General features: G+C 46.2%; 1 protein-coding gene across 2 annotated transcripts; it reads right to left on the reverse strand.

Annotated features, from left to right (window-relative positions):
• Positions 1-1,995: 1,995 nt before the first annotated feature.
• On the reverse strand, positions 1,996-12,859 carry SNRPA (small nuclear ribonucleoprotein polypeptide A). Of its 2 annotated transcripts, none has more exons than XM_077131794.1 (7): positions 12,727-12,859; positions 12,177-12,271; positions 9,438-9,610; positions 6,297-6,476; positions 4,199-4,372; positions 3,374-3,462; positions 1,996-2,376 (listed from the first exon to the last, which is right to left on the reverse strand). In XM_077131794.1, the coding sequence occupies exons 2-7, from the start codon at positions 12,247-12,249 to the stop codon at positions 2,217-2,219; spliced, it is 849 nt and encodes a 282-aa protein (XP_076987909.1). In that variant the 5' UTR covers positions 12,250-12,271; positions 12,727-12,859; the 3' UTR covers positions 1,996-2,216. The 2 variants fall into 2 exon arrangements, with proteins under 2 accessions (XP_076987909.1, XP_076987910.1); XM_077131795.1 differs by lacking the exon at positions 12,727-12,859 and adding an exon at positions 12,436-12,698.
• Between the last annotated feature and the right edge of the window lie 41 nt (positions 12,860-12,900).

The raw sequence follows: 12,900 nt of genomic DNA on the forward strand, positions 1-12,900 counted from the left end.
ACCATGAATGGCACCCCCAGAGTTATGGAAAACAGTGCTCAACAAGTTTCACTTCTTTCTAGTACTCAACACTTCAACTCACTTCTACCTCAGGGCCTTTGCACCTCCCCCAGATCTTCACATGGCGGATTGCTTTGTATAACTTGATGTTCAGCTCAAACGTCACTTTCTCAGCTTGGTTCTTTACAGATCACCCTCTGCAAAACTGCCTCCTTGATTGGAATTTCCATACAGCTGAAGAAACTGAGGCTCAGAAGAGTATAGTCACTTGCCCAAGGTTAGAATGATAAAGTGGCAGGATTCAAACTCACTTCTCAGCTCCAAGCCGTGCTTCAGATCCAAGCTGAGGATCATTCTCCACAGCACCTGTCTCTTCCAGGAATTCCCACCTCTGAGCTGAGGCTTCATTAGTAGTGAAGGCTGAGTCTAAACCATCACTACACACCCAGTACCAAGTAGAAAACAGAAAACAACCCTACTCCAACATCCCCTCCTCAGAGGGGCTTTCCTTGATGGCCCATTACTGTCCCTTCGTAAGCATCCCCCATGACATGACACTGATGTTCTCATCAGGACGGCACCCAACATTAGCTTATTTGTCTGTTTTATTCACCATTACATATCCTATGCCTAGGCAAGTATTAGTACATAATAATTACTCAGGAAATGTTTGCTGAATGTATTGAGTGCTTGCTAAATGCTTGGTAGTGTGTCCATGGAAAGGGAGTGGGCAGGGATTTGGGGAGTAAAATCCCAACACAGCATTGAAAAATAGGCATTCCCTGTCACATAGGTGAGGACATCAACAGCCCAGGGGTTCAGAGCTAGGGAGTCCCCAAGTCCAGAGGAGAAATGAGGACCCCCTGACCACAGAACCCACATACCTAACCACTGGTTGCCAGTGTAGAAGGCCAGATGTTTCCATTTGCCAGCCGCAATAACACTGAAGATGACAAACCCCCTTTCCTCTCTATAACACTTCTAATGCCATGCTTAGTTCCACTTTAATGGAGAGAACAGGAATGGGCTTCAACTTCGAGGCTTGGCAGGAAGTAATAACCAGAAATTAACATGCTCCCTTTATTTTTTTATCATTTTCTATTTCTGGCAAATGTCACAGGGTAATATCTTGTTTTGAATCAATTTAAAATTTTCCAGGTGTGTATGTGTGACAAAAACTGGTAATGAAGTCTCCCCATTTTGATCTCCCCTCCTTCCATGGCATCAGAGTACATAACTGCCCACTCAGAAACAACCTTTCCTTATCTCCCCTACAGCTAGGGAACTGAAGGGGAAGTTGGTTCCACCACCTTCCCAAGGCTACTTGGGCAGCTGGCTAGCAGTCAGAGGCTCTGGACACACTCCTTGCTCCAGCATCTAGTCAGGAGCTTCACGTGTGTGATTCAGTCAGGCTGGGGCCACTCAGCAGCAGAGGCATCTTCCTGGGCTCTTAACTGTAGTTCAATTAGGGGCTGTAAGCTTGAACTCAAATGTCTCAAAAGCAGACTGCCATGACTACTGCTCTTTCAGTGATTTCATGAGCACCCACCTCCTTGTCCTGAATCTTTCTATCTAAAGAACCTAGAGGTTTTTTTGTGGAACTGCTGTTAGGTCAGAAGGCACTTTTGTGCATACTAGGAAAAGGTGAAGATAAACTTCATCCTCAGAACACTCTTACATCCATTAGAAAATTGTTGAAATACACAAATCTACAAAATGAATGATATGCCCCTAAAGGTGACATCCTTGTACAGCATATAATTTGTCCCACTGTACATGACAGCCCTAGGTATCCATTTCCTGCCCTTGACACTGACTGAGACAAAGTAGAAAACTGCCAAAGTAATACAGGTGACTTAACCTTTGACAATGTTATAACACTATCTGATGTCTTTCCAAGTTTGTAAACTCCAACATGCTGGGAGGTTTAAACACCAAGAAGTGCTGATGTGGAGGGAAGGGAACGACGGAAGGAATGAAAATAAAAACAACATATGGTTGTGAAAAACCAAACCTCAAAAAAACACTTTAATTCCAGCCTAACAGCACCAGGTGCAATGTCTGGGAACAGACTCTGGGTACAATGCTGTGTGGCAACACTCACTCACACACAGCTTGGAGAAGGCCCCCAAGGGGGACTTACCTTCAGGGGGCTGAGTCAAGGGGGAGAGGGGTGGCTCCAGAACAGGGGCAGGGAAAGGCATGGGGGAAAGGTGCTATTTCTTGGCAAAGGAGATCTTCATGGCATTGTTCTGGGTGATCTTGAAGCCCTGTAAGGCATCGCGAGCAGCCCCTGCCTGTACCTCATTGTCAAACTCCACAAAAGCGATGTCATGCCGTCCGGGGACCAGCCGGACCTCCTTGAAGCCAGGGAACCTAAGAGAAGGGAAAGACAGACCTTAGGGATCCAGGCTCAACATCTATCACCACATTTTCCCTAATGTCTATAAAGATTATAAGTATGATATGAACGAGCATTCTTACATTCTTAACAGGAGACAATTCTGTCCCACAAGGGACATCTGACAAGGTCTAGAGACACTGTCACACTGAGGGAATAGTGCTACTGGTATCTACTGAATGGAGGCCAAAGATTTATGAAACATAATATAATGCATAAGACAGCCCTGATAACAAAGATCTAGTTCCAAATGTATACAGTGCTGAGTTGAAAAGGGGAGTGCATTCAGTGGAAACATAGCTTAAAGAATAATTTTAACAACCATGCAAACCACCACCCTGGCCAAAAAATAGAACACCCTAGCACCCATGTCCTGCCATAACATAACCCCCTCTAGAAATTACCACTATCCTAACCTTTATGATACACCACTTCTTTACTTTCCCTCTTTACATTCCTTACCTCCTTCTCTATCAGCCAACCACCTTATGTTTACTGGGCAGACTTTGTTCCACTAACATTCTTATAAATAGTCTGTGGGCATGGTATTTTTTCCTGTTTTTTGAATCTCAAATTTTCCTCTTTAGAACCCTCCACAATGCTCTTCCTGTTTCTTCTAACTAGCCACACAGAATCCCACCCACACTGAGCATCACACTTGACCCACTCCTTCTCCAAAGTCATCTCCAACTCCCCACCACAAACACTATGACAACTGTCTCATTCATGGCTCCTAAAGACCCCTGTAAGAATCACTACAGAAATGAGGCCCAGAGCCTGGAGCCACCTCCATCCACTCACCTACCACACAAAGCAAGCATGCTCTGGCCCTGCTGCCCGCTCCGACCACAGCACCTCTTTTTACTTCTTCAGTGTAAAATATCAACTCAGGGCTCTGTCTGCAAAGTTCTGAGGCTCATCCCCATGCTGATGCCTCCTAGTCCTCCCCTTCCAGCTACAGGCCCCACTTACTGGTTGAAAAGCATAGACAGCATGAGCTCATTGGTCTCTTCTGGCAAGTTGGTGAGGAACAAGATGTGGTTTGGTGGGTTTTCTGAGAGCTGCAGGGAGGGAAGAGAATCCGTGAGTGCAGGAGCCAAAGCTCTAGTGGGGGGTACTAGTCCTACCCTCCCAGTTTTCCCTCTCCACCTTGCCTGAATTCTTCCTAGCACTTACCACCTTAAACCACCACCTGACACACTGTATACTGTTGTCTATCTAGCCATATTCCACACCCACCCCTGCCCCACAAGACTGCAAGCTACAAGAAGGCAGAGTTTTGATCTGGTCACCCCATTGCTAGAGCCTAGACAGGATTGGTGCATAAGGAGGTGCACCATAGTTCACAGAATGAATCTTGGTGCCAGCTCTACTCCAGCCTCATGTTGGCTTTTTTTTGGGCATAGACAAGCTCTGGGAAATGAACCTGTGTTTCTGGCAAGGTAGGTAAGAATTCTGCCATTGAGTCACTGTTGCACCACCCTCAAGCTGACCTCTTAAACTTCCTCCAACAAACATGCTAATAATTCTTCTCCTGCCCTACTCTCCATCTTCATCACTCAGGGAGTTCTGCCACAATATCACTTCCTCAGCGGCCCACCTGCTCTGCCGATCAAGAACAGATCCCATCAGTCCTTCTCTGTTCCCACATTCTGACTCTTTATGTGTGGTTTTCCACAGCATGCAGGGGCTGGGTCTGCTCTGTTCCCCATTCCACCCCTAGATCCTGGCAGAGTGGGCACCTGACATGTACCAGTGACCAGAAGGCTGGAGACCCTGTGTGACCTGAACACTTACAGGCTGGGCAGGAGGCATCTGTCCTGGCATAAGCTGTTGCGGAGGCATGGCCCCTGGAGGAATCTGGCCTGGTGCGAGGCCGGGTGGTGGGATCATGCCAGGGGGAGGCATGTAGGGAGGCTGGCCCGGCATGTGGTGCATGATGCGGGGTGCCTGAGTCATCGGTGGCATGCCCTGCAGAGACAGGGGAGAACGGGGCTGAGTCGGGCTGGCAGGTGAGAGAAGGTGGGATTACACTGTCAGTAGAAGGCAGAGAGGAAGAAAGGTCAACAGAAGAAACCCAGGGAGTGAGAGGCAGACACACTCAAAATTGGAAAAAGGCCAAAAAGGCACTTGGAGAAAGACAAAGGACATTCCAAGGGAGGTGGACCAGGCAAAACAAACTCAGAGTCAAGGGCATGTTAAATGAAAAAAAAAAAAAACAAAAAAAACCTTTAAGATGGAAAAATTATTGTAAGTAGACCCAACTTTGTTTATAGTTATACAAATAGAAAAAAGCTTGTTAGAAAAACCAAAACATTACAACTCAAAGCAATGCTATACAATTAGCACCTGATACTCGTTTCTAAAAATAAATTTTACAAAAATTAATCAGAGAGAGAGAGGAAGGGAGACAGGAGACAGAGACAGAAAGTAAGGGATGGTAGAAGATGCAGAAAGGGAAAGATGGCGGTGAGGGAAGGGGACAGAAAGCCTGTCAGCACACACGCATGCACACCACAGCACACAGAGGAGCTGGGAGATGCGAGAGTTGGAATCACAGTGCTAAATCAAATACAGACAAAAAGCTGGGAACAGAAGTGGGGAAAGGGATAACAGTGAGGAAGACATACAGCTACCCAGACACCACTGCGGACTCCAAAGTAACTGGTGAGTTGGCAGGACAATTACAGCACGACTCTGTCGGAAAGGCTGACACAGAGACAAACAGCTACTAAGTAGGTTCCATTTACCTATATATTCTTTTACAGTAAGTGCTTTTTGTATCCTGCTTAAAACAGGAAGTTTCTAGTCTTCATGCCATCACCAAGGTTAAGACGACACTGGCCTGTTTTTTTTCTGGAGACTTTGTTTTAGTTATCACATTCAGGTCTATGATGCATCTCATACAAGTTTTTTCTTTCAAACTAACTTTTATTGAGAGTGAAAGGTAGGTAAGCTATTTCTTTTTGACCCTTATAGATATCCAACTAGCCCAGCATCATTTACTAGGGGGAAAAAAGAGCTTTCTCCACTAAATGCCAGTGGTTTATCATAAATCATACAAGCAACCAACACGTATGGATATTTGTGGACCCCCCTAGTCTGTCCCACTATCTATACCCTTATACCAATGCCATGCCATTTTGATCACTATAGCATTAGAGTCTCAAACACCTAACAGTGCAGGTCCTCCGCTTTATTCTCTTCTGCTTTTACTTCACTTTTCTACAAACATGTTAGAATCACCCTGTCAATTTTCAGAAAAATACCTGTTGGGATTTTGACTGGATTGCATGGAAATACAGATCCATCTAGAGAAACAATATCTTAATATTGAGTCTTCCCAGCCATTGGTTTAGGTCTTTCCCACTCTCTCAACAGCAATGTTTTGTAGCTTCATATAGAGGTTTTAAATACCTGTGATTTACTCACAGGTGCTACTCAAATAGTATTTTTTTATTTGGATCTTGCTTGTTGCTAGTATATATAAAGAGAAATAAAATAGACCTATAAATATTGACCTTTTCATATAACTTATTCGGGAACCTTGCAAAATTAATTCTAACAGTTGTTTAGTAGTCTTCTTGATTTTCTATATATACACAAACTTATAAAATGCACAGACAGGCAAAATCAGGGTCAAGGAGAGAAACAGAAACCAAAAAAATGAACTACAAAGATATAAAGATCCTGAGAGACAGGCAGACAGGGAACAGACATTTAAAGGTAAAGATCATCATCCAAGTGGTCATCTCTACTAGCACACAATCTCTACACAGAAATGGAAGGGAGCGGTCTGAATCCCCAAGGACAGAACTCCCTGTACCCTGTCCCCAAGCCAGGCCACAAGACTACAGAAGGGCTGGTAGCAAGAGGGACTCAGTCTCTGGCTTACCGGGACAGGCCCCTGGACAGCCCCCACCACAGGGGCGGCTGCCCCACCCTGCACAGCCTTCTTGGCAGCTGGGGTCTCCTGGCTCTTGGGTTTCCTTTTCTCCCGCTTACGGTCCCGCTCCACAAAGGTTCCCTTCATCTTGGCAATAATATCCGAGTCAGTCTTGGCATACTGGATTCGCTGCAGAACAGAGGGTAGAATGTTAAGAGCATAAATTTCAGAGCCAAATCACCTGGGCTTAAAATTGGACCTCTGCAGGAGCTTGAAAGTAACATGGAAATCACCTGGCCTCAATTTTCTCATCTGTAAAATGGGGAATGGGAGGTTACTCACTTTAAAGGATTGTTTTGAGAACTAAATGAATTAAAGTGCTTGGAAATCAGCATCTGGCACATAAGTGCTAGATAAAGGAGACGGTTTTTTTTTTTTAAGTCTCTATATTTTTTTTAATTTTTTAAAAAAATATGACAAGAAAGAAACGCAAACATTCTTAACATATAACCATTCTGTTCTACATATATAATCAGTAATTCACAATATCACATAGTTGCATATTCATCATGATCATTTCTTAGAACATTTGCATCAATTCAGAAAAAGAAAAAGACAACAAAAAAAATTCATACATACCATACTCCTTACCCCTCCCTTTCACTGATCACTAGCATTTCAATCTAAGTTTATTTTAACATCTGTTCCCCCTTTTATTTTTATTCCATATGTTTTACTCATCTGTTGATAAGGTAGATAAAAGGAGTATCAGACACAAGGTTTTCACAATCATACAGTCACATTGTGAAAGCTGTATCATTATACAATCATCTTCAAGAAACATGGCTACTGGAAGACAGTTCTACATTTTCAGGCAGGTCCCCCAGCCTCTCCATTACATTTTTTTTTTTTTACATCTGAGCAACAAAAGAGGCTCTCTTGGGGGTGACTCTTAGGCCTAAATTTTAAGTAGACTTGACCTATCCTTTGCGTGGTTAAGTTTCATATGAACTTAACTAACAAGGTGATAAAGAATAACCTCTTGACTCTGTTTGGAATCTCTCAGCCACTGACACTTTATTTTGTCTCATTTCACTCTTCCCCCTTTTGGTTGAGGTTTTCTCAATTCCTTGATGCTGAGTCTCAGCTCACTCTAGGATTTCTACCCCACGTTGCCAGGAAGGTCCACACCCCTGGGAGTCATGTCCCATGTAGATGGGGGAGGGCAGTGAGTTTGCTTGTTGTGTTGGCTAGAGAGAGAGCCGTTGGTTTTAAAGAGGACAGGACAACACTGAGCATCAGGCCAAGGGCAGAAGCTTGCAGAGATGCCAGGACAGGAGCACTATGAGGGGAGTTCACAGTCACACAAGAATAGTCTGGTTTCCCACTTTTGAATCTCATTTGATCATATCTTTGCAGATCCCCTAGTGAGCACCAGGCCCCGTTCTCGGTTGTAGGGGGTTCAGCAGTGAAAAATCCACACAGATGCTCCTGTCCTCATGGAGTTTATTCAGTGGAGGGGGAAAGAATAAAGATTAAAAAGTGAATTAGAAGAGAGGTGTGAAGTGCTGAGAAGAATTCAAATTTTGAGATGGGGTGGTCAGGAAAGAGCTCGCTGAGGTGACATTTGTGCACAGACACAAAAGTGGGGCGGGAGGGGCAAGGATGTGGGTCTCTGGAGAAAGAGTCTTCAAACAAAGAGAACAGCCATGACAGCTCAGGCATGAACATGCACTCAAGGAACAGCAGGAGGCTGAGATGGACAAGAGGGAGGGAAAGGACAAAATGAAACGGGCAAGAGGGGAGCTTGGGGACTGTAGCGAGGATTCAGCTTTTCCTGAGAAAGACAGGAGCAATGGGGTGTTTTGAACGTGGTATGGGGATGACTCATGGGAAGCAAGGACAGAAGGGAGGCAGCAGGATGCTGCCAAAGTCTTGGTGAGGGATGGTGGTGGCTGGAACCCAGTCAGCAGCAGTGGAGGAATAAGAAGTGGGCAGACAATGGGTATGTTTTGGAGGGAGAGTTGACAGGACTTTCTGACAGAACTCACACGTAGTTGAGTGCTTGAGATAATCTAAGCAATAATTTTGGGAGGAAAGATATGGCGGATACATAAAAACGTATGGTTTGGACAACTAAAGAAAACAGTTCCTAGCTGCTCATAAAAGCAACTGTAAGGGAGGTGTGATAACAGCTTAGCAGGCAAAATTCTCTGCCATGCCAGAGACCCGAGTTCGATTTCCTGTGCCTGTCCATGTGAGGAAAAAAAAAGCAACTGTAACATGTGGCAACACTGGGCTCAAAAAAGTCACCAAGCGGTGGCCCTCCCCAGGCAGAGGTAAACATGCTCCAGGCTACCACTGTTTCCGCATGCCCCTCCTACATGGAGGTGACCTGCCTGGGACCAACAGGCACCTAGACTTGCTGTCATCTCCCCAAGGGATTCAATTCAGGGAGGCATATTCCAATCCAGTGAAACCTGAAACAATGACTGGGGGCAAAGGAAAAGGTCCAAACAGAACCAAAGATGCCAGGCAGCAATATGCCAGGAAATCCAAGGCAGGGACTCGAAGCCATTCTCCATCTCCCAGAGACTGGAGTTCCCTTGGCCACCCCCTTGGTTTCCCAAACATCTGCAACCTATCCCTCCCTCCCATCCCACAGTCCTTGCCCTGCCTCCGCCTGTTCCCTCCCACCTGGGAGCCTGACTCACCTTGGCAACTGGCTCCTGGTCTCCCTCCTCTTATCCACCTTCCACCCAACAGTCAAAGGCATCTCCCTAAACCCTAGCATGCCTCTCAAGCACTCTTGGGATTAACCACACTTTCAGGACAAAATCTAGCTCCTGGACCTAAAATCTGACATTCTCTGGACATACCCTCCCCACATTATGTGCACCATCCAAATGAACTTGACCATTTCATCAATTATATAGGCTCTTGGTAATCTCTGGGCCTTAGCCTACACCATGCCTCTACCTCTAAACACTGTTTCCCCTTCACCTTCCCCGTGAACTCTTCCTCCCAAAGTCTCCTCTCATCCAGGAAATCCTCCCTGAATCTCCAGACTAAGTTAGGTACCTCCCATAAGGACACACGACAAGCACATCCACATGCACACATACACAACCTTCACACCCCAATGCTCACCATGGGCTTGTCGTAGAAGGGGAAGCCCTGCATGGAGCGCAGGGCATTCGTGGCACTGCTGACCTCCTTGAAGATGACAAAGGCCTGGCCCCTCATCTTCAGGCTTCGGGACACCAGGATGTCCAGGATCTGGCCAAACTGGGAGAAGATGGCGTACAGGGACTTCTTCAACTCTGCAGTGGGGAAAGGAAAGACCTAGTGGTGACAGAGGCCTGGAAACCAAGCCCTAGAAGTTGAATTCCCTTTCTCAGAGAAAGCAAAGCCCAGATTGGAGAGCATCAGCCAAATGACAGAGTACCCAACTCTGTACCAATGCTGTAGGCCAGTAACTACCCTTGAGACCCCACAATAACCAGCAGCAATCACAAAGCATTCAAGGGCCCAGTGTACTCCTCTGTAAGAGGGGGATGTTAACAGTACCTATCCCAAAGGGTTGCAGTATGAAAAAAACAAGCTCAAACCTGACCTGGCACATAATAAACACTCAACAAATGTGAGCATTTCTTTTCATTATCACTAGCCCCACGACCTTGTGATCTGGCCCTGGCTGACTTCCTCAACCTCAATTTCCACCTCAATAGCCAAACTGGCCTCGCAGACCTTTCTGAGGCACACTGATTCTACCTCAGAACCTTTCACTGGCTGTTTTGTCTGAAACACCCTCCCCTGATATTTGCCTGACTGCCTCCATCTAATCACCCAGGTCTCAGGAGAACTGTCACCACCCCAGAGAGGCATTCCCTGATCACCCTGTTTACATGGTCTCCTCCCAATCACTCTCCCTCTTTCCCTTATCCTGTATTTTCTTTTTTTTTCCACACATTTTCCAAAATCTGACATCTACTATTTACTTGTTACCCATCTCTCCCTCCAAGGAGGGATAAGCCTGTCTGATTTGTTTACTGCAATAGCATCAGACCTAGTGTAGAATCTACCACACAACCTCTCCACAAACGTTTGCATGAATCAAGACATCCTTAGGTGCCTTATGGAAATAACTTGACTAAATTCTCATAACGATCCCATGAGTTAGCAACTGCAACCCTCTCAATTTTAAAGTGGCAACAGGCTCTGAGAGGCGGACACTGCTCAAAGACATGACATAACCAAGAGCAGAACCTAAGTCCATCCAAACTGAACAAGCAAACTGCCTCACTAACAGACAGCAAGCAAGATTTAAGCTAAACCAAGGAAAGACCTGTCTTCCCAACCAGGTCTGAAAACAATAGCAATATCTTATGCAAACTAGGGAAAAAAAAGATGAGGGAAGAGAAGAAAACGTGGGAGGGCTAGATCAGGGCTCAGTCATTTGGGCTCTGAACCTCTCCACAGCCTACAGCCTCCCTTTTCACCCTCTCAGTTCAACCTCCACAGCTGAGAGGATTTTTACCAACCAACAACTGGCAACGCCCCTAGCCTAGCTTCTCAATACCGTCAGGACAAAGTCCAAGCCCTAGATGAAGGGCCCATGAGTCAGTGCACGGCCCTCTAGCCCCAGGCACACAAAACTATCGGTGGTTCATACAATGCTCCAGGCTTTCTTTGGCCCTTAGAGATTTGCACTACTGATTTAAGTCAGAAACGCCCTTCTCTCTCATCATACAAAAACAACGCTTCTGCTACCTGAAGGCTTTTCCAAAAAATATCTTCTCCTATGAAGGAATGAATTCGAGCCCCAACCCCTCTGCCCTGACACTGTCGGAGAACCGGACTCTCTCCCACTGAACTGGAATCCACGAGACAGGGCCAGGGTTATCTCAGTCACCAATGTGTCCCCAGAACTGCCCGGCACAATGCTCTAAAAGCACTTGCAGAATTTACATTCCTTATTTTGTTTTCTAAAACAGCAACTTTATTGGTAATCTCAAACTTAATCCCAACAAGCTCCTTTGATTTTACTGGCCATTTTCTTGAAGTTGTAAGAGCTACTAACATTTATCCAGCTGGGTACCTTAAAAAAAAAGCGCTGCATGAAGGTTTAACTAACTTAATCCTCAGAATATCCCTGCAAAGAAGGTATTAGAAATTTGCTCAATTTCCCGATATAGAGAATGCTCAAGAAGGTGGAAGTCTGTCTCACTTCAAAAAGTGAATTCTTAAGCAGAACTCCATACTTGTGACCTCTACCACTTTTCTTGCTGTATAACCTAAGGAGAGTCACTCATTACTAAGTCAGTGTCCTAATCTGAAAAATAGGAATATAATTGCTTCTTCCTGGCAGGATTGTGAAAACTGAATATATCCAAGACTGACTTCATAAAAGTACACAGATCAGCACCTCGTACAGAGACACTACTGTACGTTTTCAGTGAGAAGGTAACAGGGAAAAAGCCAGTCGAGGTCCCTGCTTCATGGAGCTCACAGACCAATGAGGAGACAGACCCGTCTCCAGACAGTGACAGCCCAGAATGATCAGGGCCTGATGGTGGATGTACGGAGACTAGGGGAAGTCAGAGGCAGGCATCACAGAGAGTAGAAGACCAGGAAAGGCTTTCTGGAGGAGGGAGTCCCGTTACCTGAAACCCAAACGAAGAGCAACAGAGATCAGGTGAACAAGAAGCGCCTAAGACGACGTATGGGAGTGTTAAAAGACAGAGGGCAGCATGTGCAAAGGCCGAAGGACTTTCACTGCAGCCGTTTGGCAGGAGCAGAAGCCTGAGGAAGAGAAGCGGCTGCCGGGGAGGGGTGGGACCAGCTTGTGAAGGATAGTCTGGAGTTTGGACCATCCCGAGAACTTACCATCCTTTTTGATTTTCTCGTTGAGGTTGTTGATGTAAATAGTGTGGTTGGGGCGGGTCTCGGGAACCGCCATGGTGTGAGGTTCCGAGGTAGGACTGAAAGAACGAGAAAGGAGATTTCAGCCGCAGATGTCTGCAAATCCTTGATCCCAGTGCTGGCCTAATAGGCTGCTCGGGGATCTTCCAAGCAGAAGGAATTCAGGAAAGCCGGGAGGTACAGCTCGGGCAACAAAGCTTAGTCAGGACTCGGGATCGCCTACCCGCGTGGTGAGAGAACTCTCGAGACTCTCACTACGAGTCCCAGGACGCTTTACGCGGCCCGGTAGGCGGGGCGCCCTAAGTAGTGATTCCTATTGGCCCACGAGCCCAAAAGGGCGGCCGGTACGAGAGACCCGGATGTTAAGAACAATTAAGGTTGGGAGGATAAAATTTGGGGGCGTCCTGGCCTCGCGCAGCAGGAAGACTTCCCCAGAAGGGGCGCGGGAAGTCCCAAGCACTAAGAGTTCCGCCCGCCCAGAGTCTATGGCAGCTTTTCGCTCGAGATTACTCACCAACCATTCGACAGCTCGCGCAAGGGATAACTACTGCATTTCTGAGACCCAACCACAAAGCTTCCTCTCCTGGCCCCGCCTTTGCCTTTCTAGAAGCCAATCCCCAGGCAGAACCTCAGTAGCCTGGCCAATCAGAGCCAGTCTACCTCACCCTGCCAATCAAAACGACACACG

The sequence above is a fragment of the Tamandua tetradactyla genome, chromosome 16 (genome assembly GCF_023851605.1).
Source record: "Tamandua tetradactyla isolate mTamTet1 chromosome 16, mTamTet1.pri, whole genome shotgun sequence".
NCBI lineage: Eukaryota > Metazoa > Chordata > Mammalia > Pilosa > Myrmecophagidae > Tamandua > Tamandua tetradactyla.

Coding starts and splice junctions, on each gene's coding strand:
- SNRPA (XM_077131794.1), bottom strand. CDS start 12,249: ATGGCGGTTCCCGAGACCCGCCCCAACCACACTATTTACATCAACAAC. Junction 9,611..12,176: donor CGAGAAAATCAAAAAGGATG/GTAAGTTCTCGG, acceptor TCCCCACTGCAG/AGTTGAAGAAGTCCCTGTAC. Junction 4,373..6,296: donor CTGTCCAGGGGCCTGTCCCG/GTAAGCCAGAGA, acceptor CTGTCTCTGCAG/GGCATGCCACCGATGACTCA.